Here is a 26,053-nt window from a genome sequence, read left to right as displayed (position 1 = left end):
TCCACTTGGGGCAGGGTCTCCTCCCCAACCCGGAGATGGCACTCCACCCTTTTCCGGGCGATAACCATGGACTCGGACTTGGAGGTGCTGATTCTCATCCCAGTCGCTTCACACTCGGCTGCGAACCGATCCAGTGAGAGCTGTAGATCCTGCCCAGATGAAGCCATCAGGACCACATCATCTGCAAAAAGCAGAGACCTAATCTTGCAGCCACCAAACCAGATCCCCTCAACGCCTTGACTGCGCCTAGAAATTCTGTCCATAACAGTTATGAACAGAATCAATGACAAAGGGAAGCCTTGGCGGAGTCCAACCCTCACTAGAAAATTGTTCCGACTTACTGCACTGACCATACAGGGGGCAGACCGCCACAATCACAGTCCGATACCCCAAACTCTCTTAGCACTCCCCACAGGACTTCCCTACGGACACGGTGGAATGCCTACTCCAAGTCCACAAATATGTCAACTACCTTCCTTAACTAAAAAAGGGCACACTTCCTCAAAGTTTCTTTAACATCAAGGGGGAAATGATATGAGCCTGTTTGAATTCTCAACTATAAGGGCAGTGAAGGCGCACGGAGTTGTTTTTATTTTCATTCATGCAATATTACAAAGTTCTTCACAAGAAGTAATTTTATTAAACTAGATCACTAGAGGAGCTGACTATCAGAGTTGATGGCACAATGCTTAAAGACAGTGTCTTGTGGGCCAGGGATATAGGCTCATAACTACTATAATGCATATATTATATTCAATTTTTTTTCATTTTAAAATAGTGTTTTCCCGATAACAATATGTTGATACTGGTATCGGTACCAAAATTATTTTGATAGTTTTCAGTACTTTACAGCACTTTTCTAAATAAAGGGGACCACAAAAAATGTCATTATTGGCTTTATTTTAATAAAAAATCTTAGGGTACAATAAACATATGTTTCTTTTTGCAAGTTTGTCCTTAAATAAAATTGTGAACAGACAAGACAACTTGTCTTTTAGTAGTAAGTAAGCAAACAGTGGCGTCTGATCAATGACATATTGTGTCATTGATCATTCTATTATTTTGTCCAAATTATTAAGAACAAGTGGTAGAAAATGAACTATTAATCAATTTGTTCATTTACAGTTGATATCTGGTTACTTTTTCTTTTAACATGTTTTATCGACACTTCTGTTAAAATGTAATCATCACTTATTCTTTTCTTTTTGGATACGTTACATTAGTATTAAATGATACCACAAATTTGGGTATCAATCCGATACCAAGTCGTTACAGGATCTTACATTGGTCATATTCAAAGTCCTCATGTGTCCAGGGACGTATCTCCAGAGTTTATTAACATAATATACATTTTCAAAAAACGAAAGGTGATGTTGTGATGCCAAAAATATCAACTAGATATGCTCCTGTAATTGGTATCATTACAGTGTTAGGTGTAGATCCACCAATGGCGTTTGGTTACATTTTCACACCGGTGAGCTACGGTGTGTAGTGAAGCATGTTTAGCTATTCCTCGTCCTGCAGGGATGATACTGGTACGAAACATTCTTTATTTGTTGCCATAGAGGTGAGGATTAATGATTTAGAAGTAGCTAAATCACTGCCGACTGGGCCTGGAATTTAGCTGCTAACTAGCTAACCATGTCTCAAAGCACCTCTTCCTGAGTGATACAGCTCCACCTTTATCGATTGTTTTTAGCCAAAATATATCCGTTGTCCCTTTTCTGTCTACACACTGTGTGTGTTAGTGAGGACAGACACAGTGTGTGTGTGTGTGTGTGTGTGTGTGTGTGGGGGGGGGGGTATTTTCCAAGGCAGTATAGTACCGAAAATGATTCATTAGTATCACAGTACTATATTAATACTGGTATACCGTACAACCCTATTTTAAAGATATAACGGCGATGTCATGTTTTGTGATCATGTTTTGTTTATCAATCAATCAATCAATGTTTATTTATATAGCCCTAAATCACAAATGTCTCAAAGGACTGTACAAACCACTACGACTGCGACATCCTCGGAAGAACCCACATAAGGGTTAGGAAAACTCAGTTTAGTTGTGTTATGTTACTTCAAGACTCCATTATTTCCTGTTTTTTCACTCCCTTGTTTTGTTCCATGACAACTCATTGGTTTCACCTGTACTCATTTGGACTTACACCCTGATTTGTTTAGGACTCACGCACCTGTGTTAATCATGTCACTATTATTTTTTCAGCTTGTAGTTGCCAGGCAGTCGGCCTGGCGTCATTGTCGTTGTTCAATGCTCATTGTCCATGCCGCTCTTGTCTTGCCAAGTAAGTTTTCTTTGTTATTCAAGCCCCAGATTAGTGCGTTGTTTAGTTCATGTTTTCATGTCTTAAGTTGTTTTTGCCTCCACCTTGTGCGCGCCTTTTGTTTTCACTTTGTATGGCATAATTAAATTATGTCTTTACCTTCACACCACGCCCAGTCCAGTTCCTTTGCATTCCGAGAAAACAAACCACACCATAGTCCACGTTTTGACAGGCGATTTGCAATGGAAATGAAAAAATCGTATTTTTAATCATTTCCTCGAAAATGTCACCTACTGTGAAATGCAAATGTTGACCGAACTGGGCTTCTATGTGCTGCAACTACGGGTGTAAATTGTTCTATTAAAAGTTGGTCAACTTGACAGTCGCACTACGACCATTTGCCATGTTTTTTTTTTAGCATTTCCTGTTCTTAGCATTGAGTATATTGTGTTGTAATTCCACATCGCTCATGCCAAAGGCTCACCAACGTATTGTGGGGCTGATGATGATGATGATGATGATGATGATGCATCAACAGAGTTCATCTTACATAGCATTGTTCTTGGATATTTTCAACTGTTTAGTAACAAACGGTGATCATTTACTACTCAGTGGATACTTAATTTCCACAAGTACAAGAATTTAGGTTTCACTGAACATTTTCACCTAAATATTTCCCTGGTTTTCCAATAACATCTCAGTAATCCTACGGCACGTGCCAAACCAGTCCGCCTCTGCGCGTATCACTCTGCAGAATGCAGTGTCAAAACAAATAATCCAGACTCTGTCTGGTTTTTATTGAGCAAGACTGCAAAATAATCCACCATTGCGCCAAATAAAGTTGTAAGGGCCAGCACTTTGATAACGAAGGCTGATCGGCGTCTTTGCCGAAAAAAATTCTTCAATTAAAAGCAAAAGTGATGATAAGTGTCCATTTATTAATTTCATTCATCATTTATATGAATTTGACATCATTTTCTGCATGTAAAACATAAATATTCTCAATGTGTGAAATGTGATTTATGTTGATATTTTAGGGTGCCTATAAACCCATTTGGATTTAGTTTAGTTTTTTTTGGAACAATTATTTATTTTTTTACCAGTTTGGTTTTTGTCTGACATTTTGAAATAAACTTCAAACAAAAAGGAAGGTACCACTCTAAAGGCTGTATTGCTGGGACACATTTAAAAGTGAACTGCATTTTTTTTTTTACATTTTTCCTATCAATTACAATCCTTATGTAAGACAATAACACATATGTCTTTCTTTTTTGTATTAATTCTAAATAGTAAAACAAATTCAATCAAAAGTCTGCTTACAATGGAGCCTATGGGATTCGCTCTAATCTGCATATGAAAGCCTTTGAAAAAACCCAAACATCTCATATGAGCCGTAGAAAGCCACAGAAAACTCAGCGGTACTCACAAAGAAGAAGAGCAACATGTTGATTAAGTGGGAGATATAGGATTGCAAGGCCATTTTTTAAGAAAGATACTTAAGAGAAACTACATTTTGTGAGATGAGGTTGACCGACACCAGTGGTGATATGGTTTGCCCGTGATTTTCACACGAATCAACCAACTGCGATCAACTACCAACTACGAGCAGTACCACAGGCTTATACGGCGTTGAATGGGTTCTACAAATTGTGGGTTCAAGTATTTAATTTTTTTCATTTGTTTTACACACTTCTTTTAATTTTGACAGTACCACGTAAGATATGTTTTAATTGCTGAAGCGGGTTTATCAGTTTATCAAATGTTAAATGTGCAGAAAAAAAAGTCAGTTTTGCACACTGTTGAGGGGCTTCAATGGGCAATAGTGTGCACGTGTGTTTCTGGAAACCGTATTTTTCGGAGTAAAAGTCGCTCCGGAGTATAAGTCGCACCGGCCGAAAATGCAAAATAACGAAGGAAAAAAACACATATACGTCGCACTGGAGTATAAGTCGCATTTTTGGGGGAAATGTATTAGATAAAATCCAACACAAAGAATAGACATTTGAAAGGCAATTTACAATAAATAAAGAATAGTGAACAACAGGCTGAATAAGTGTACGTTATATGACGCATAAATAACCAACTGAGAAGGTGCCTGGTATGTTAACGTAACATATTATGGTAAGAGTTATTCAAATAACTTTAACATATAGAGCATGCTATACGTTTACCAAACAAACAATCTGTCACTCCTAATCGCTAAATCCCATGAAATCTTCTTCCTTTGTGTCGCTTCTGAACAACTTCGCCAACTCCAAAGGTAGACAACGCGACGCCTCCTCTTCTATCGCTACGTCGCTTACGTCAGAGTCATCGTCAGTTGCATAATTCACAACTTTCAGCTTGTAACCATGACTTCCTTTTTGGTGCCATTTTTGTTCAGTCCTTCTCACTTTTTATAAATTAGCGCCAATGTTGAAATGGTGGAAGTAGTAGCAGGTAGCCTCTTTTTTTCCCACAATGCACTTCTGCCATGACCCGCCTCCGCCAAATTTTCATTGGTTGACGTGTGTGTGACGATTGCTAGTCTATTACGTGAATGAGATAAATAATATTATTTGATATTATACGGTAATGTGTTAATTTCTCACATAAGTCGCTCCGGAGTATATGTATAACTGCGACTTATAGTCCGGAAAATACGGTAGTATCTCCAGCCGTGTCCATGTGGTGACATAAATTACGGTATTTTGAGAGGTAAAGTGAGACTAAGTAGGACATCACCAAAGGCTTTCGGTGAGAAACGCACTGACCGCCACTTGTTCTAATTAAAAGATTTCAGCTCCAGTCCCACCCCCACCTGCGGCAGACGGATTGGCAGCTCCAGCAGGCTGCTTAGATATATAGGTCTTTATTGTCATTGCACAAGTACAACAAAACTTTGTTTTCAGCACTAACCCGTTCAAGATTAGACAAACAAACAGTGTACAGGGTTACAGAACAAGAACGCTAATGGGTCGCCACAAGGCGCCCCATAAAAGATGGGAAAAAAGGTAATACACTGGGGAAGAATGAGTAAAAAAATACAATCCAGACTGGGCTCCTAAGGGGGCCCTGTCTGGAGTGGGAAAAAAACCTCCATAGCAAAGCACATATACATATTACAACGTACATCTTGAAATATTTAGCAACAGAGGGAAGGGAGTGCGGGGTCATAGTGATAGGCCGCAGCTCTATGGTGCTGACCATCATTCCATCACCCCTAAGGGATTTGCCTAGCCTCAACACCTGGCTCTCATCTGGCATTGGCTCTCACAATGCCGGCTTCATGGACAACTTTGATGTGTTTTGGGAGCGACGCCATCTATTTTGGCCGGATGGACTTCATTTTAACAGAGCTGGATCCCGCACGCTGCCTGTCAACCAGGCATTCAGCGGGCAGCATGCCAATCTCCCCACCCCTGCACCAGCTCAACTGTCCGTCACTGATTGACGTCCCCCAGGTCCTAGATCCTACCGACTCAATTCCACCTCCGACCACCATTCACCCGTCACTGGACTTGAGCCTGTCATTCAAGACAACACTTCACACATTCCTGTCATCATTACAACATGTGACACCAGACACCGCCATACACTCTGTTAAAATCTTCCTTAACAACAACAATCCACTTCTCCGTCTGTCACCATCAACATGGCACTTCCATCCCATCCATTTTCTACCGCCTATTCCCTTTTGGATCGCGGGGGGCGCTGGTGCCTATCTCAGCTACAATCGGATGGAAGGCAGGGTACACCCTGGACAAGTCGCTCCCTCATCACAGGGCCAACACAGATAGACAGACAACATTCACACTCACATTCACACACTAGGGCCAATTTAGTGTTGCCAATCAACCTATCCCCAGGTGCATGTCTGTGGAAGTGGGAGGAAGCCGGAGTACCCGGAGGGAACCCACGCATTCACGGGGAGAACATGCAAACTCCACACAGAAAGATCCCTAGTCCGGGATTGAACCCAGGACTACTCAGGAACTTCGTATTGTGAGGCAGACGCACTAACCCCTTACATGGCATTTTTGAACAGGAATTTTCTGAACTTTTATCAACCATCCACACCTTCAATAACAGGATTTTAATAACTGGTGATTTACATCTTGATGACTCAAGATTTTGATATCCAGAGAGTTTTTAAACATTCTAAATTGTTTTGATTTGAAGCAACACGTCACACAGCCGACTCACAGCAGGTGACAAACACTGGACCTGGTTATAAGCCATGGGCCTGTCCGTTGGTGTGTCCTCTGTTGTTGACCTTGCTGGGTCCGACCACTAATGTGTGTTTCTTAATATCTTAACCAACATGGGCCCCCGATGAGGACAATGAGGAAACGCCACCTAACTTCTGAAGTGGCTGCAAAATTTAGATTTTACAGAACGCTCCTGCTGAAATTTTGTGATGTCATCATTGATCATTTAAACAGTAAATTAAAATCTACTCTGGACTTTGTAGCTCCACTTTTAACAAAAACAATCAAAATATAACCTACATTTGCATTGAGAAACAAGAAGGATTTAAGTCAGTTGGAAAGAATTTGCAGGAGTTCAGAGAGGAAATGGACGAAATGAACTACACACTATCAGATTTTACGTCACAAATAAAGACCTACAATAACACAAACAGGCTAGAATTTACTAATAATCACACATTTTCACAGACCATAAAAGCAACTCCCGTTTCCTCTTCTCAACTTTTTGTAGTTTGACAAATACACATTTCAAAAAAGCCTGATGACACAGTGGACAGTTTTGTTTTGGTTGATGCAAGGACACTTCGTTGAGTTTTCTCCCAAGTAAACCCAACAACCTGCCTTTTAGATCCATTCCGATATCACTTTTTAAAGGGGAACATTATCACCAGACCTATGTAAGCGTCAATATATACCTTGATGTTGCAGAAAAAAGAACATATGTTTTTTTAATCGATTTCCGAACTCTAAAAGGGTGAATTTGGCGATCTAAAGGCCTTTCAGTTGTTCGCTGTCGGAGCGATGACCTTTCACCTGTGACGTCACAAAGGGAAGCAAGCCGCCATTTTCTCAAACACATTACACACACAAGTCAAATTAGCTCTGTTATTTTCCGTTTTTTCGACTGTTTTCCGTACCTTGGAGACATCATGCCTCGTGGGTGTAACAAAACGATCAGGGACGGATTCAAAATGATTTACGTGGAGTGTGAATCGATTAGCACAGCATGCTAATCGATGCTAACATGCTATTTAGGCTAGCTGTATGTACATATTGCATCGTTATGCCTCATGTGTAGCTTTATTTGCATTCAGCCTTTCCTTCCACCCCAATTTAATAGCAAACAAACACATACCAATCGACGGATTTAAGTTGCACCAGTGTCAAAAGATGCAAAAGTCCTTCAATTGGTCTGCACATTTTACCGGCGATGCTACCACAGACATGGCACAGAGATGTGTGGATATCCTGCGACACTCAAAGCAGATGCATTTCCAACGATAAAGTCAACAAAATCACAAAGGTGAGTTTTGTTGATGTTATTGACTTATGTGCTAATCAGACATATTTGGTCGCGGCATGACTGCCACCTAATCGATGCTAACATGCTATTTAGGCTAGCTGTATGTACATTTGTAGCTATATTTGCATCCAGCCTTTTTCTCCAAACAAACACTTACCAATCCACAGATTTTAGTTGCTCTAGTGGTCAAAAGATGCAATCGCTGGTTAGAAGGCGATCGCCGAATAGCTTCAATAGCCATTCGCTCAATAGCTTCAGTTTATTCTTCAATTTCGTTTTTGCTATCTGCCTCCACACTCCAACCATCCGTTTCAAAACATGCGTAATCTGTTGAATCGCTTAAACCGCTGTAATCCGAGTCTGAATCCGAGCTAATGTCGCCATATCTTGCTGTGCTATCCGCCATGTTTGTTTGTATTGGCGTCACTATGTGACATCACAGGAAAATGGACGGGGGATTTACAGAGAGCGAAAATCAGGCACTTTAAAGACTTTTTTCGGGATATTGCATGATGGGTAAAAAAAAAATAAAAACTTCAAAAAATAAAATAAGCCACTGGGAACTGATTTGTATTGGTTTTAACCCTTATAAAATTGTGATAATGTTCCCCTTTAAATCATTTTATGGGTTCTTTGAGGAAGAGCGTTTAACTATTATGAACTGCTTTTTTCAGACAGGGGTCTACCCTGACGCTTTTAAAGCGACGGAAGTGAGGCCCCCTTTCAAGAAGAGCAGTTTGGACCCAAACATTTTTAATAACTACCGACCTGTATTCAATGTACAGTTCTTTAGTAAAAATATAGAACAACTTGTTTTCAACCAAGTCCACAACTTTTTAAATACAAATAACATTTTAGAAAGACATCAGTCTGGTTTTAAAGGGGAACATTATCACCAAACCTATGCAAGCATCAATATATACCTTGATGGTGCAGAAAAAAGACCGTCTATTTTTTTTAACCGATTTCCGAACTCTAAATGGGTGGATTTTGGCGAATTAAACGCTTTTCTGTTAATCATGCTGGAAGCGATGACGTCAGAATGTGACGTCGCCGAGGTAACACACCCGCCATTTTCATTTTCAACACATTACAAACACCGGGTCTCAGCTCTGTTATTTTCCGTTTTTTTGACTATTTTTTGGAACCTTGGAGACATCATGCCTCGTCGGTGTGTTGTCGGAGGGTGTAACAACACGATCAGGGACGGATTCAAGTTGCACCACTGGCCCGAAGATGCGAAAGTGTCTGCCGCCAGACCACCATTGAATGTGCTGGAGTTTATCCACATTTTACCGGCGATGCTAAGGCAGACATGGCACAGAGATGTATGGATAACCTACAGATGCATTTGCAACGATAGTCAACGAATTCACAAAGATGAGTTTTGTTGATGTTGACTGCCAGCTAATCGATGCTAACATGCTATGCTAATCGATGCTAACATGCTATTTACCGGCGGTGCTAAAGCAGACATGGCACAGAGATGTATGGATAACCTGTATATGAATTTGCAAATATATTACGTTTCCTTCCACCCACATTTAATGCGAAAAAAAAAACACTTACCAATCGACGGATTTAAGTTGCTCCAGTGTCAAAAGATGCGAAAGGCGATGCTAACGCAGCTATTCGGCCATGTTGTGGCTATGAATAGCGTCAATAGCTATTCGCTCAATAGCTTCAGTTTCTTCTTCAATATTTTCATACTCCAACCATCTGTTTCAATACATGCGGAATCTGTTGAATCGCTTAAGTTGCTGAAATCCGAGTTTGAATCCGAGCTAATGTCACTATATCTTGCTGTGGTATTCCCATTGTTTGTTTACATTGGCAGCACTGCGTGACGTCACAGGGAAATGGCCAGTGTCTTCGCAGAGAGCCGAAAATAAGGCACTTTAAAGCTTTATTTAGGGATATTCCGAGACCGGTAAAATTTTGAAAAAAACTTCAAAAAATACAACAAGCCACTGGGAACTGATTTTTATTGTTTTTAACCCTTTTGAAATTGTGATAATGTTCCCCATTAAGATGAACCACAGTAAAGATACAGCACTTTTAAAAGATTTTAAATGACATCAGGTGGAATCTAGATAGAGCATCACGGTGAAACAGTGGTTAGTTCATGTGCCTCAAAATACAAAGGTCCTGAGTAGTCCTGAGTTTAATCCCGGGCTCTGGATCTTTCTGTGTGGAGTTTGCATGTTCTCCTTGTGACTGCGTGGGTTCCCTCCGGGTACTCCGGCTTCCTCCCACCTTCAAAGACATGCCCCTTGGGATTAGGTTGATTGGCAACACTAAATTGGCCCTAGTTTGTGAATGTGAGTGTGAATTTTGTCTGTCTATCTGTGTTGGCCCTGAGATGAGGTGGCGACTTGTCCAGGGTGTACACCGCCTTCTGACCGAATGCAGCTGAGATAGGTTCCAAAACGCCCCGCGATCCCAAAAGGGACAAGCGGTAGAAAATGGATGGATGGATGGAATCTAGAAAACAAAAAGCTCACAGTGTTGGTTCTGCTGGATCTAAGCACTGTTTTTGCCCCAGTAGATCATCACATTTTATTAAATAGACTTATACACCTGGTGGGCCTCTCTGGTACTGTTTTAACTTACAGACAAATCTTGTATGTAAGTATGGAAGCATGTTCCTAAACTCCTTAAAAATTCTGGGCGTGATTTTGGACTGCGAGCTGACTTTTATCCCATGTATTAAAAATATTACGAAAACGTTTTTTTATCATCTTAAAAACATAGCCAGAGTCCACCTGTTTCTCTTTCAAACCAACACGGAGGTGCTTTTATTTTCAGTCGTTTAGACTATTGTAATTCTTTGCACTCTGACCTTCCCAAAAATAATATCAAGTCTACCATTATTACAGAACTCAGCTACATGCGTGCTGACGACGACCCGAGGAAGGGAGCACATTACACCAGTTTTAAAGGGTCGATTTTGAAGTTATATTTCTTCTTCTTCTTAGGTTCCATCTAGTCGATTTCGTCGTTGGATGACATCATGCACCAGCTTTATCCACTCTGCTCTTTCCACCACTCTATCTCTTAGCTCAGCTAATGTCATTTCTGTTGTTTTTGTAATTCCTTCCATCCACCTTTACCTTTGTCTTCCTTTTCGACGTTTCCTTCACATTTTTCGAGCATGACGTCTTTACCTAAGGTGTTGTTTCTACTCATGATATGGCCAAAGTAACCTACCTGTTGTTTAATGATCCTGTTTAATAATTTAATAATTCAATACTTGGTTTAATCTTCTCTAGCACTTATTTATTTGAGATTTGTTTTGTCCAGTTGTAAAGATTCGTCGCCAACACCATAACTCAAAGGCAAGTATTTTTCGTGATACTTGTTTTTTCACATCCATAAGTTGCTTTTAGGGATATTAAAGTCTCTGTCATTTTGATCTTGGTGCTTAAAAAATGTGATTGCTCTTGAGCATATTATTCAGTTTAATCAGTGATGACCTGGCCATTGTTAATCTTCTTTTGACTTCCTTTGAACACTCACCGTTCTCATATATTTCACTGCCTAGGAAGCAGAACAACTGCACTACGTCTATGTTTTCTTGATAAATAAATGATAAATGGGTTGTACTTGTATAGCACTTTTCTACCTTCAAGGTACTTAAAGCGCTTTGACACTACTTCCACATTTACCCATTCACACACACAGTCACACACTGATGGAGGGAGCTGCCATGCAAGGCGCCAACCAGCACCCATTAGGAGCAAGAGTGAAGTGTCTTGCTCAGGACACAACAGACGTGACGAGGTTGGTACTAGGTGGGGATTGAACCAGGGACCCTTGGGTTGCGCACGGCCACTCCACCACAGCACCACGCCGTCCCCCGATCAAACATGAACTCTCTGATTTTTTTCTGTTGTCGTTATCATGTTTTTTTTTTTTTTTCACATTTAAGTATAGGCCCACCTTAGGACTCTCATTCTTGACTTGACCTAATAACATTTCTACATCACTGCAGGATTCAGCCAGTACGGCGGTGTCATCTGTGAATCTTAGATCATTGATATTCAAACCACCTATTTTGACTTGGATTGCCATACACTCATCCAGAACTTTCTTAATTATATCTTCTGCACATAGGTTAAAGAGAAGGGCTGATAGTATACATTCTTGTCTTGCACCTCTGCCTTTGGGAACCATTCGGTGTCACCATGTTCAGTTCTTACTACTGCTTCTTGTTTTTTGGTATCGACTTCTCATGAGTACAAAATCCAAAACCAGTGAAGTTGGGACTTCATAAATAATAACAGAATATAATGATTTGCTAATGCTTTTCAACCCATATTCAATTGAATAGACTACAAAGAAAATATACCTAATGTTCGAACAAGACTTTGTTATTTTTTGCAAATATCAGCTCATTTGGAATTTGATGCCTGCAAAATGTTTAAAAAAAGCTGGCACAGGTGGCAAAAAAGACTAGGTAAGTTGAGGAATGCTCATCAAACGCTTATTTGGAACATCCCACACAGGCTAGTAGAGAACAGGTAGGTGCCATGATTGGGTATAAAAGCAGCGTTCATGAAACGCTCAGTCAATCACAAACAACAATGGGGCGAGGGTCACCACTTTGTGAACAAATGCGTGAGAAAATTGTCCAACAGATTAAGAAAAACATTTTCTCAACTCACTATTGCAAGGAATTAAGGGGTTTCACCATCTATGGTCCGTAATATCATCAAAGGGTTCAAATACTCTGGAGAAATCACTGCATGTAAGTGATGATATAGCGGACCTTTGAACCCTCAGGTGGTACTGCATCAAAAAGTGACACCAGTGTGGAAAGGATATCACCACATGGGCTCAGGAACACTTCAGAAAACCACTTTCAGTAACTACAGTTTGTCGCTACGTCTGTAAGTGCAAGTTAAAACTCTACTATGCAGAGCGAAAGTAATTTATCAACAACACCCAGAAACGCTGCCGGCTTCATTTAAGATTCACTGATGGAAAAGTGTTCTGTGGTCTGACGAGTCCACATTTCAAATTGATTTTGGAAACTGTGGACGCTGTGTCTTCCAGAACAAAGAGGAAAAGAACCATCGAGATTGTTTTAGACGCAGAGTTCAAAAGCCAGCATCTGTGATTGTATGGGGGTGTATTAGTGCCCAAGGCATAGGTAACTTACACATCTGTGAAGGCACCATTAATGCTGAAAAGGTACATACAGGTTTTGGAGCAACATATGTTGCCATCCAAGCAGCGTTATCATGAACGCCCCTGCTTATTTCAGCAAGACAATGCCAAGCCACGTCCTACAACAGTGTGGTTTCATAGTAAAAGAGCGTGAGCAGTAGACTGGCCTGTCTGTAGTCCAGACCTGTCTCCCGTTGAAAATGTGTGGCACATTATGAAGCCTAAAATACCACAACAGAGACCCCGGACTGTTGAACAACTTAAGCAGTGTATAAAGCAAGAATAGGAATTAATTTCACTTGAAAAGCTTAAAAAATTGGTCTCCTTAGTTCCCCCCAAAAAAGGAAAGGCCACGTAACACAGTGGTAAAAAATTACCCTGTGCCAAATTTTTTGCAATGTGTTGCTGCCATTAAATTCTAAGCTAATGATTATCTACAAAAATAAAATCTCAGTTCGAACATTAGGTATCTTGTCTTTGCAGTCTATTCAATTGAATACAAGTTGAAAAGGATTTGTTCTTTTTTTTTTACAAATTACAAAATGTGCCATCTTCAGTGGTTTTGGGTTGTGTAATTATACTTCCTGTTGAACTCATTGTTTTGCTGGACCATCACTTTGTTTAGTTGCCTGCCAGCGCAACTGTTTTCCATTTCTAATTAAGACTATGTAGGTTCACCTTTCGCTCCTTATCAGCGCTGAATTATTGCATTTTCATAAGTTCCTTTGCTGCCGCACAGACCTTTTGTTTCTGCAGTTGTTTGCTCTTTAAGTAAAGAATTAAACTCTTTTACCTGCGCTTTTCTGTCTTTGCATCCTGGTGTCCCGCCTGCAGCCAACATGCACCACCATGAAAAATATTTACATTTACAGGATCATTCCCTATTTATCCGTCTAACTTTTATGTACTGTTAGGTTTAATTAAAATAAAGTTAGTAAATTCAACAAATCAGAATATTGAGAAATATTAAAATACCTTTGGTGAAGTATAATATAATCAAAATGTCTTTTAGGTGAACATGTTGATTAAAGTCTGCTTAAAACCGATATGTTTAAAAGTATTTCTAATGCAACGCGCCACTCACATTCTGAAAATAATATTAAAAAGAAACTGAAGATACACCTCAAAAAAATATCACTATAGGGCAGTGGTTCTCAACCTTTTTTCAGTGATGTACCCGTATTGGCATGTGTTGCAATGTGAAGATTTCATTATTGATACATAAACTTTCAGACTGCGTGGTCAGTAGTAGTGGGTTTCAGTAGGCCTTTAATATTTAGAATGCTTTAAAAAGATCCATCCTTTGTCATGTCTTTCAAGATTATTCTGAACGATAGGCAAAATACCAAATAAAGTGCAGTTACCCTTTGAGAGCTGCATCACAGAACGGATTAAGTATCATCAGTGTGCAAGCCCCTAAACCAGTCAAGTTGGCACGTTGTGTAATTCATAAATGAAAACAGAATACAATGACTTGCAAATCCTTTTCAACTTATATTCAATTCAATGCACTGCAAACACAAGATATTTAATGTTTGTACTGAGAAACGTGTTTTTTCGGAACATAATTACTCCAGACAAACATCCTTTCAGGCAGGTTGGTTTGGACTGTTTTGTAACATGTGAGGTCATGAACTGAGGTAATGTGGTATGGGCTCATTTTTACTTGTGTGGCCATACTTCTCCAAGTTTTGTCGCTGTTGGATACAGATTCCTTCATTAATGGTCTCAAGACATGTTATGTGGGGCCTTATCAGGTACTGGAAATAGGCTCAGACAATGGCTTGAATTTTGTGTACAGAGAGCGTGAAATAAAGGAAGCCATTTAGAAGTTGAATCAAAAATACAAACGGCATGGTGTTGCAAAAAAATGTGAAATGGGTTTTCAACACTTCAGCCGCATGAAGGTGTGTGGCAAAGAAAGGTCAGGTCAGTTTGTAAAGTGCTTGACTCCATTGTGAAAGACTGACAGCCTGGATGAAGAAGCTTTGTTAACTGTGTTCTGTGATGCTGAAGCAATTGTTGACAGCTGTTCGAGGCGTTAACCCCTAACCATCTACAAACTCAGTTTCCATATGAGTTGGGATATTGTGTTAAATGCAAATATAAACGGAATACAATGATTACCATGAATTGATTAACGTGGACCCCGACTTAAACAAGTTGAAAAACTTATTCGGGTGTTACCATTTAGTGGTCAACTGTACGGAATATGTACTGAACTGTGCAATCTACTAATAAAAGTATCAATCAATCAATCAAAGATTTGCAAATCATTTTCAAGCCATATTCAGTTGAATATGCTACAAAGACAACATATTTGATGTTCAAACTGATAAACATTTTTTTGTTGTTGCAAATAATCATTAACGTTAGAATTTGAAGCCAGTGGCGCTAATTGGTGTTGTTGATAAACGGGTTTGGCTTTGAATAGTAGAGTATTAACTTGCATTTACAGATGTAGCGACCAACTGTAGTTACTGACAGTGGTTTTCTGAAGTGTTCCTGAGCCCGTGTGGTGATATCCTTTACACACTGATGTCGGTTTTTGATGCAGTACCGCCTGAGGGATCAAAAGTCCGTAAAATCAGCGCTTACGTGCAGTGATTTCTCCAGATTCTCTGAACTTTTTGATGATTTTACGGACCTTAGATGGTAAAATCCCTAAATTCCTTGCAATAGCTCGTTGAGAAATGTTGTTCTAAAACTGTTTGACAATTTGCTTACAAAGTGGTGACCTTCAACCCATCCTTGTTTGTGAATTACCTAGCATTTCATGGAAGCTGCTTTTATACCCAATCATGGCACCCAACTGTTCCCAATTAGCCTGCACACCTGTGGGATGTTCTATATAAGTGTTTGATGAGCATTCCTCAACTTTATCAGTATTTATTGCCCCCTTTCCCAACTTGTTTATCACATGTTGCTGGCATCAAATTCTAAAGTTAATGATTATTTGAAAAAAAATAAAAAAGTTTTATCAGTTTGAACATCAAATATGTTGTTTTTGTAACATATTGAACTGAATGTCGGTTGAAAACGATTTGCAAATCATTGTATTCCGTTTATGTATACATCTAACACAATTTCCCAACTCATATGGAAACGGGGTTTGTACTCTCACTCAAGACCAAACCATCATTGAACTGGCAGGAGTGTTCAACATTGCCATCAAACAGAATTAGTCAGGTGACTCCCCTGCCAACATGGCCCCCAAACACAAAATGATGTGTTGACTTGTTCACTTGACTTCTCTGACAATATTGCAACCAAATACAACTAGTCACGTGACTCTCTTGCCAAAATGGCCACCAAACACAACTAGTCAGGTGACTCTCCTGCCAACACGGCCACCAAACAACAAGTCATGTGACTCCTCTGCCAACAAGGCCCTCAAACACATTTCACTTGACTTCCCTGCCAACATGGCCACCAAACACAACTAGTCATGTGACTCCCCTTCCAGTTTGATGGCAAGTTTCATCAGATTTGAGAGATGACATCAGATGTGTAAGATTTGCTAATAATTTAAAGGTTCAGAGAAGATTCCATAGGAACTGCATTGGGTCATTTTTGACCCCACTTGTGGAATTGTGGGATTGTGATACAATAACTGAAATTTCTAGAGATGTCCGATAATATCGAAATGCGGATATTATTGGCCGATAAATGCTTTAAAACCGCCATCGGTTTCAAAATTATCCATATCGGTTTCAAAAAAAAAAAAATTCTATTTTTTTTTAAAACACCTCTGTGTAGACGGACGTAGGGTGAAATACAGAGCGCCAATTATCTTTAAAGGCACTGCCTTAGCGTGCCGGCCCAGTTACATAATATCTACAGCTTTTCGCAGACGCAAGTGAATGCAAGCATACTTGGTCGACAGCCATACAGGTCACACTGAGGGTGGCCGTATAAACTACTTTAACACTGTTACAAATACATACCCTATTTCCATATGAGTTGGGAAATTGTGTTAGATGTAAATATAAACAGAATACAATGATTTGCAAATCCTTTTAAACCCATATTCAATTGAATGCACTACAAAGACAAGATATTTGATGTTCAAACTCATAAACTTTTTTTTTTTTTTGCAAGCAATAATTAACTTAGAATTTCATGGCTGCAACACGTGCCAAAGTAGTTGGGAAAGGGCATGTTCACCACTGTGTTACATCACCTTTTCTTTTAACAACACTCAATAAACGTTTGGGAACTGAGGAAACTAATTGTTGAAGCTTTGAAAGTGGAATTCTTTCCCATTCTTGTTTTATGTAGAGTTTCAGTCTTTCAACAGTCCAGGGTCTCCGCCTTCGTATTTAACGCTTCATAATGCGCCACACATTTTTGATGGGAGACAGGTCTGGACTGCAGGCGGGCCAGGAAAGTACCCGCACTCTTTTTTTTACGAAGCCACGCTGTTGTAACACGTGCTGAGTGTTGCTTGGCATTGTCTTGCTGAAATAAGCAGGGGCGTCCATGAAAAAGACGGCGCTTATATAGCAACATATGTTGTTCTGAAACCTGTATGTACCTTTCAGCATTGCCTTGGGCACTAATGCCCCCCCATACCATCACAGATGCTGGCTTTTGAACTTTGCGTCGATAACAGTCTGGATGATTCGCTTCCCCTTTGGTCCGGATGACACGGTGTCAAATATTTCCTAAAAAAAATTTGAAATGTGGACTCATCAGACCACAGAACACTTTTCCACTTTGCATTAGTCCATTTTAGATGATCTCGGGCCCACAGAAGCCGGCGGCATTTCTGGATGTTGTTGATAAATGGCTTTCGCTTTGCATAGTAGAGCTTTAGCTTGCACTTACAGATGTAGTGACAAACTGTATTTAGTGACAGTGGTTTTCTGAAATGTTCCTGAGCCCATGTGGTGATATCCTTTAGATATTGGTGTCAGTTTTTAATACAGAAGATCACGGTCATTTAATGTTGGTTTCCGGCCATGCCGCTTACGTGGAGTGATTTCTCCATATTCTTTGAACCTTTTGATGATATTATGGACCGTAGATGTTGAAATTCCTAAATTTCTTGCAATTGCACTTTGAGAAACGTTGTTCTTAAACTGTTTGACTATTTGCTCACGCAGTTGTGGACAAAGGGGTGTACCTCGCCCCATCCTTTCTTGTGAAAGACTGAGCATTTTTTGGTAAGCTGTTTTTATACCCAATCATGGCACCAACCTGTTCCCCATTAGCCTGCACACCTGTGGTATGTTCCAAATAAGTGTTTGATGAGCATTTCTCAACTTTATCAGTATTTATTGCCATCTTTCCCAACGTCTTTGTCACGTGTTGCTGGCATCAAATTCTAAAGTTAATGATTGTTTATAAAAAAAAATTTTTTTATCAGTTTGAACATCAGATATGTAGTCTTTGTAGCATATTCAACTGAATATGGGTTGAAAATGATTTGCAAATCATTGTATTTCGCTTATATTTACATCGAACACAATTTCCCAACTCATATGGAAACGGGGTTTGTATGTGCCACACTGTGAACCAACACCAAACAAGAATGACAAACACATTAACACAACACATACACAACAGAACAAATATCCAGAACCCCTTGCAGCACTAACTCTTCCGGGACACTACAATATACACCCCCAAAACCCTGCCCACCTCAACCTCCTCATGCTCTCTCAGGGAAAGCATGTACGAAATTCCAAGCTGCTATTTTGAGGCATGTAAAAAAAAATAATTCACTTTGTGACTTCAATATTAAATATGGCAGTGTCATATTTAATGTGTCATCAACTTGAGTTGATTTATTTTGGAAAACTTTGTTACATTGTTTAATGCATCCAGCGGGGCATCACAACAAAATCAGGCAAAATAATGTGTTAATTTCACGACTATCGGTATTGATTGATATCGGTATCTGTTAGGACTTCGCATGGCTGCAGTTGTGTGACCTCAAGTATGCAAGAATCCAGGAGAGCAGAAAGCAGGTAAGATGCTTTTAATTTCATCAAAGTAAAATATATAAACAGAAAGCAGTCTTGCATGGAGATGTTCCCAACATAGTTTTAACTTCGAGCACTGAGGAGTGCTCGAGTGAAACATAAATAGACCTATGTTGATTGACAGCAGCTGAGGACCGCTGCCAATCAACGGCGAGTGTGACAAAAACAGTGCTCAGCGGAGTAAACAGGAAGTATAACAAAATAAGAGCACTGAACAGGAAATAAAGTACAAAACACGAAAAACTATCAGAAAGTAAGTGACAGATCGTTACAGGTATCGGTAATTAAGAGTTGGAAAACATCAGAATATTGGATATCGGCAAAAAAGCCATTATCGGACATCTCTACTAATTTCTTAAAATTAATGAAAAATGTTAAAAAAATGCAAATGGCGTCATGTCACAAAGATGTTTTAAGAGGAATACTTGAAATTGGAATATATTACGACTTTTTGTTTTAAAAATGTTGAAGAATAACAACAACGGGGTGATCTATGTGTGCATCTAAAGATTAAAACATTGATAACAAATTAATTTAAAAACAAGCTGGTGCAGTGGTATTGAATGAAATAAGCCTTAATACATTGCATCTTTTGCTGCAACATGGCGGCCAAAGCTGATGAAAAAAAATCAGGCATTTTGGGCAAACAATCACAAAAAAAGCTGGAGGGCCTAACTATAGCGAGATAACACTATCATCATCAAGGTTAATATCAAAGCTATGAATTAAGTTTATTTGTCGTTAAAAACATTACCAACATTAACATAACGACACATGCATACATTGGTGTGGAACAGTTGACTAAATGTCCACCAAAAATTAAGGAAACTGGATAATTAATTGGAAAATAACTCATCAAGAAAGTCATCGAGAGAAATATTCATCACTCACTCGTATATTGTGTATCGAAACTGTTATTACGTTAAGGAGTCATGAGCCTGGCAGTACATTGTGTAGTCTGTGATACAAATAAACAATACACATAGACATCAGATGTGAATTTCAGTGCTACTATCACAGTAGACTCCATCCATCCATCCATTTTCTACCCCTCGCCCCAGTCGCCTGGGTGCTGGAGCCTATCTCAGCTCAATCAAACAAAAGGAAAAGGTTGGTTTTACCGTTCATATTGCTCCTGTCAATCAGATTGCTATCAGATGGCCAGTAGGCGTGATCTCCTCCTCGACCTAGAAAACCCAAAGAAAAGAGAGGACAATAGCGAATATTATCAACATGATGTTATTAACATTCACCAGGTCACTTCTGTTTTTTGCTTCTATTGCACTGAAAAAAGTCAGTGTTCAAACACAAGAAAAAAAAAAATTCAAAAATGAGGGGTATTTTTTTTTTTACTAGGCAAAATTATCTGCCAATAGAACAAGAAAATTCTGTCATGCCTGGTAATCAGTTTTATGTTTGATCATGTTTATGTTTCGTTTTTGGACTCTCTCGTTTCCCGTTTTGCACTTCCTGGTTTTGTTTGTCTCCATAGTTACGCATTTGCTGCTAGCGGGGTGTATAAAATAGTCAGGAACTGTCATGGATGCAAAGGATTCCGGGTATTTTTTGTGTTGCGTTTATGTTGTGTTACTGTGAGGATGTTGTCCCGAAATGTGTTTGTCATTCTTGTTTGGTGTGGCTTCACAGCGTGGCGTATATTACTAAGAGTGTTAAAATTGTTTATATCACAACCATTAGTGTACTCTGTGTCACCCAGTATGCCTTGCAGTCATGTGCGTGTGTCTGCGGAGGCCACACACAACATGTCACTGGACTGACAAGCATATCGTACATGCTGTAGAAGGTAACAAAGCCAATGGCTTCATAGCACGCTCTAATTCTTATTAATTGGGTAACTGCCGGCAGTCATTCTTAAGAATGTTTGCGTCTACTAATGTCTTCTGCGCTTTTTGACACGGGTCCTAAATTGATCTTTGAATGGTAAAGGATACCGAAAACTGAACCATGTACATCAAATATTTCCGAATGGTTCAACCGCCACCCGCCGGAATCTAATTAAAATCTATTTTTTCGTCATGTCACCCACCCGACCCGCGGTTTATCCGCGGATGAGACCGCAAACCGCACATCTCTAATACTGATGCTTTACCTACCGGACTTTGTTTCAAACCCTCAACACCACGCACCTACCTTGCCTTGACATCCTTCATGCCTTGCCACGCTGCTTATTGTTTTGACCACCCCACGTAAGATTTTGTTTCGTTTGTATAAAGCCATGCCATGGTGCTGTTTTAGTTTATAGTTCATTGTTATTCATGCCATTGAGCAAGTGTTTTTGTTTCCTGTTTGTGTTTCATAGCCTAGAGTATTGTACCTCCTTTTGAGCGGCCTTTGTTCAGCCTTTTTTTGTATTTAGTGTATTGATAAATTAATCATGTACTCACATCCACGCCTGACTCGTTCTAAATCCTCTCTGCATCGAAGAAGCAACATCAATCCAAGTCACTGTCCTGAAAAATTCGGCTTGTCAAGACTAACCTCAATGAACCCAAAAATACCTTAAAATAAGTATATTCTCACCAATAACAAGTGCACTTTTCTTGGTAGAAAGAAAAGAGAGACCTTTTTGCTCAATATGTTGAAAAATATTCTTAAATAAATAAATGCTAGTGCCATTATCTTGACATAATGATATGCGCTCGGCATCATGATTTTTTTTTCCATGCTTGACGTAAGAAAGGATTACTTTAAAAAAGTAGTTTTATACTTGTGTTGATGACACAGCTTTGCAACACTTGATATCCTAGTTTCAACCATGTTTTACTCAATATAGGTCATACAATCTCAGCAACAAGCTGGAATATCTTACTGAGATCATTTAGGACCAAAACAAGTAAAACACTGACATAAAATCTGCTAAGTGAGAAGAATTATCTTCTTAGACAGAAAATAAGCAAATATCGATAGATATATTTAATCTTACTTAGATTTCAGTTTTTGCAGTGTGAAAAAAAGTATGGATGTCCAGGTACACATTTTTGGGCCGTGATCCCAATCTGATTTCTTTGGCCTCAGATCTTCTCCGATTTAGAGTCCTGATCAGATATTTCGACTATAGATTATAGAACGGAAAATGTTTAAAAACAATTATCTGAATTAAACACAGTAATAACTTTTTATAACGAGCATATTTACTACGGGTGTGGGAAATAATCGATCAATCCAACAAACCACTACACAGCAATACCATAACAATGCAATCCAATTCCAAAACCAAACCTGAGCCAGCAACACTCAGAACTGCAATAAACAGAGCAATTGAGAGGAGACACAAACACGACACAGAACAAACCAAAAGTAGTGAAACAAAAATGAATATTATCAACAACAGTATCAATATTAGTTATAATTTCAGCATAGCAGTGGTTAAAAATCTCTCATTGACATTATCATTAGACATTTATAAAAATAAAAAAAAAGCACAATAGTGTCACAGTGGCTTACATTTGCATTGCATCTCATAAGCTTGACAACACACTGTGTCCAATATTTTCACAAAGATAAAATTAGTCATATTTTTGGTTCGTTTAATAGTTAAAACAAATTTACATCATTGCAATCAGTTGATAAAACATTGTCCTTTACAATTATAAAAGCTTTTTTTTTTTTTAAATCTACTACTCTGCTTCCATGTCAGCAAACTGGGATAGATCCTGCTCAAATCCTATGTATTGAATGAATACAGAATCCCTTTAAATCGGAAAAATATCGTTTTTGAATCGAGAATCGAATCTAATCGAAAAAAATCGATATATTATCGAATCATGACCCCAAGAATCGATATTGAATCGAATCGTGGGACACCCAAAGATTCACAGCCCTAATATTTACATGGATTGCTAGTAATATAATAAATCAGAAACAGTAATGATTGTGTAGTACTGAATGCCATTTTTTAACCAAATACAGTGACTAAAGTGCTAAAGTGCACAATAACTAAACACAAGCAACAATTAATATTGGCTCTATTTGAGATCACTTGGGTTTTGCCAGCAAAGCCTTCCTGCATCCAGACACTATGATTGTAAGCAATAACAAAATGACCCCAAAAAACAATTTTGTAATAATAAGAGCAAGAAAAAGAAATATACAATACTAATCCCTTTAGTATTGTTTATTTACTGATAGTATCAACATCTGGATCGATCCCCACTACTTCAAATCAAAGCTTTATACCATAGGTTACCTTCTTGTTTCATCTATCAATCAATCAATCAAAGTTCACTTATATAGCCCTTAATCACAAATGTCTCAAAGGGCTGCACAAGCCACAATGACAACCTCGGCTCAGATCCCACATCAGGGCAAGGAAAAACTCAACCCAATGGTAGCAATGATGAATCTTGGAAGGGACCACAGGGTGACTGGTGCGATGGATGCCGGGTGCATATGGTTAATAATGTGAGAGTCCAGTCCATGGTGGGGCCATCCTGCTTGATGTGTGGGTGTGAGTAATTATTTTTCCTCCAGTGATAAACATGTTTGGAAGAAATCTAGTTTATTTTCCACCACGGTGGTGAGGACTGGTATCTTCGAAGGGGCTTTTCACTGTGAATAGATGACTCATGCATTGTTTTCGAGCAAGTGTTCTGGCAAGACACGCACCCTCATTGAAATTCCTTCACGTGTAACAAGGAATATGGAAATGTAATTGTCTCCCTGTGCCTGCGTCCCTTTTGAAGGATTATTTCACGTAAGTACAAGCTTTAGTCACGTAAACCCTGGGACACAGCTGTGGTAAAGATCAGCTGGGCTCGTCAACTCGTCAGCCGGTCACAGACCAATTTAAAAAAGGCAAATATCGGTGCCTACTCGATCATGGTATCATATTGAGGTCATTTCTAGTAAACACAAAATGAAAAACAAGTCACGGTTCTGGGGTTAAGTAATTAAACATACAGTTGGGAAATTGTGTTAGACGTAAATATAAACGGAATACAATGATTTGCAAATCCTTTTCAACCCATATTCAGTTGAATATGCTACTAAAACAACATATTTGATGTTCAAACTGATAAACATTTTTTTTTTGCAAATAATCATTAACTTTAGAATTTGATGCCAGCAACACGTGACAAAGAAGTTGGGAAAGGTGGTGATAAATACTGATAAAGTTGAGGAATGCTCATCAAACACTTATTTGGAACATCCCACAGGTGTACTGGCTAATTGGGAACAGGTGGGTGCCATGATTGGGTATAAAAACAGCTTCCCAAAAAATGCTCAGTCTTTCACAAGAAAGGATGGGGCGAGGTACACCCCTTTGTTCACAACTGTGTGAGCAAATAGTCAAACAGTTTAAGAACAACGCTTCTCAAAGTGCAATTGCAAGACATTTAGGGATTTCCAACATATACGGTCCATGGCATCATCAAAAGGTTCAGAGAATCTGGAGAAATCACTCCACGTAAGTGGCATGGCCGGAAACCAACATTGAATGACCGTGACCTTCGATCCTTCAGACGGCATCAAAAACCGACATCAGTCTCTAAAGGATATCACCACATGTGCTCAGGAACACTTCAGAAAACCACTGTCAGTAAATACAGTTTGTCGCTACATCTGTAAGATCAAGTTAAAGCTCTACTATGCAAAGCGAAAGACATTTACCAAAAACATCCAGAAACGCTGCCGGCTTCTCTGGGCCCGAGATCATCTAAGATGAACTGATGCAGAGTGGAAAGGTGTTTTGTGGTCTGACAAGTCCACATTTCAAATTGTTTTTAGAAATATTCGACATTGTGTCCTCCGGACCAAAGGGGAAACGAACCATCCAGACTGTTATCGAGGCAAAGTTCAAAAGCCAGCATCTGTGATGGTATGGGGGTGCATTTGTGCCCAAGGCATGGGTAACTTACACATCTGTGAAGGCACCCTTAATGCTGAAAGGTACATACAGGTTTTAGGACAACATATGCTGACTTTTAAGCGCCATCTTTTTCATGGACGCCTCTGCTTATTTCAGCAAGACAATGCCAAGCCACATTCAGCACGAGTTACAACAGCGTGGCTTCGTAAAAAAAGAGTGCGGGTACTTTCCTGGCCCGCCTGCAGTCCAGACATGTCTCCAATCGAAAATGTGTGGCGCATTATGAAGCGTAAAATACGACAGCGGAGACCCTGGACTGTTGAACGACTGAAGCTCTACATAAAACAGGAATGAGAAAGAATTCCACTTTCAAAGCTTCAACAAATATTTTCCTCAGCTCCCAAACGTTTATTGAGTGTTGTTAAAAGAAAATGTGATGGAACACAGTGGCGAAAATGCCCTTTCCCAACCAATTTGTCACGTGATGCAGCCATGAAATTCTAAGTTAATTATTATTTGCAAAAAAAAAAAAAAGTTTATGAATTTGAACATCAAATATCTTGTCTTTGTAGTGCATTCAACTTAATATGGGTTGAAAAGGATTTGCAAATCATTGTATTCCGTTTATATTTACATCTAACACAATTTCCCAACTCATATGGAAACAGGGTTTGTATTTTTGCTGCCTTGCATATGGTTAATTTAATTAATGAACATGGAGCATTTTAGGTAGTACCTTTCAAGATAAAAAGCTCAACTTAGAAAGCAGTTCAAATGTGTTACTTGTAAAATCGGTTTATGAATTACATTTACGATGACAGTGTGCCTAAAGCCCATCATGTAAGTATTGTCTTGTGCATCAATAGGTTAATATTGTCCATGTACTGTAAATACAGAAATGGTGGGAGCATCAGGTTTATGAAAATCAATGAATTTCACGCATCTACACCGACACAAGATGAGACAAGTGTTGGGAAACGAGACCATGGAGAGTCAATAGAACTCATCAACATTGAGCAATGACCCTAAATATCCACTGCGACACTAATCTCCACCTAGAGGGATTTCTTTATGGCTGTGGTGGGTTTTCCACTCATTGAATGATGTAAGGCCACTTAATGTTCTTTATATTTGTGTTTATAAAACATGCTGCAGTCTATCCAAAGTAGGGGCTAAATTGTTAAGCATATGCAATAGAGCCCGATAATAATGTCTTGTTTTTTAAATCCAATATAGTACACATTATAATGGAAAATACAAATTTATGGCCTTATCCCAGGGATTGGGAA

The 26,053-nt window shown here is 39.2% G+C and overlaps 1 protein-coding gene across 2 annotated transcripts in view; it reads right to left on the bottom strand.

The window, feature by feature from the left end:
* dcc (DCC netrin 1 receptor) overlaps positions 1-26,053 on the bottom strand; it is an 803,111-nt gene that overhangs the window by 179,086 nt on the left and 597,972 nt on the right. For both annotated transcript variants that reach the window (XM_061876767.1, XM_061876768.1), the window contains exon 22: positions 20,056-20,121. In XM_061876767.1, the coding sequence (XP_061732751.1) occupies positions 20,056-20,121 (66 nt within the window). The remainder of the gene's footprint in view (positions 1-20,055; positions 20,122-26,053) is intronic.

This window comes from Nerophis ophidion, linkage group LG17, assembly GCF_033978795.1.
Source record: "Nerophis ophidion isolate RoL-2023_Sa linkage group LG17, RoL_Noph_v1.0, whole genome shotgun sequence".
Lineage (NCBI taxonomy): Eukaryota > Metazoa > Chordata > Actinopteri > Syngnathiformes > Syngnathidae > Nerophis > Nerophis ophidion.
This window is presented reverse-complemented; position numbering and strand designations above follow the sequence as displayed.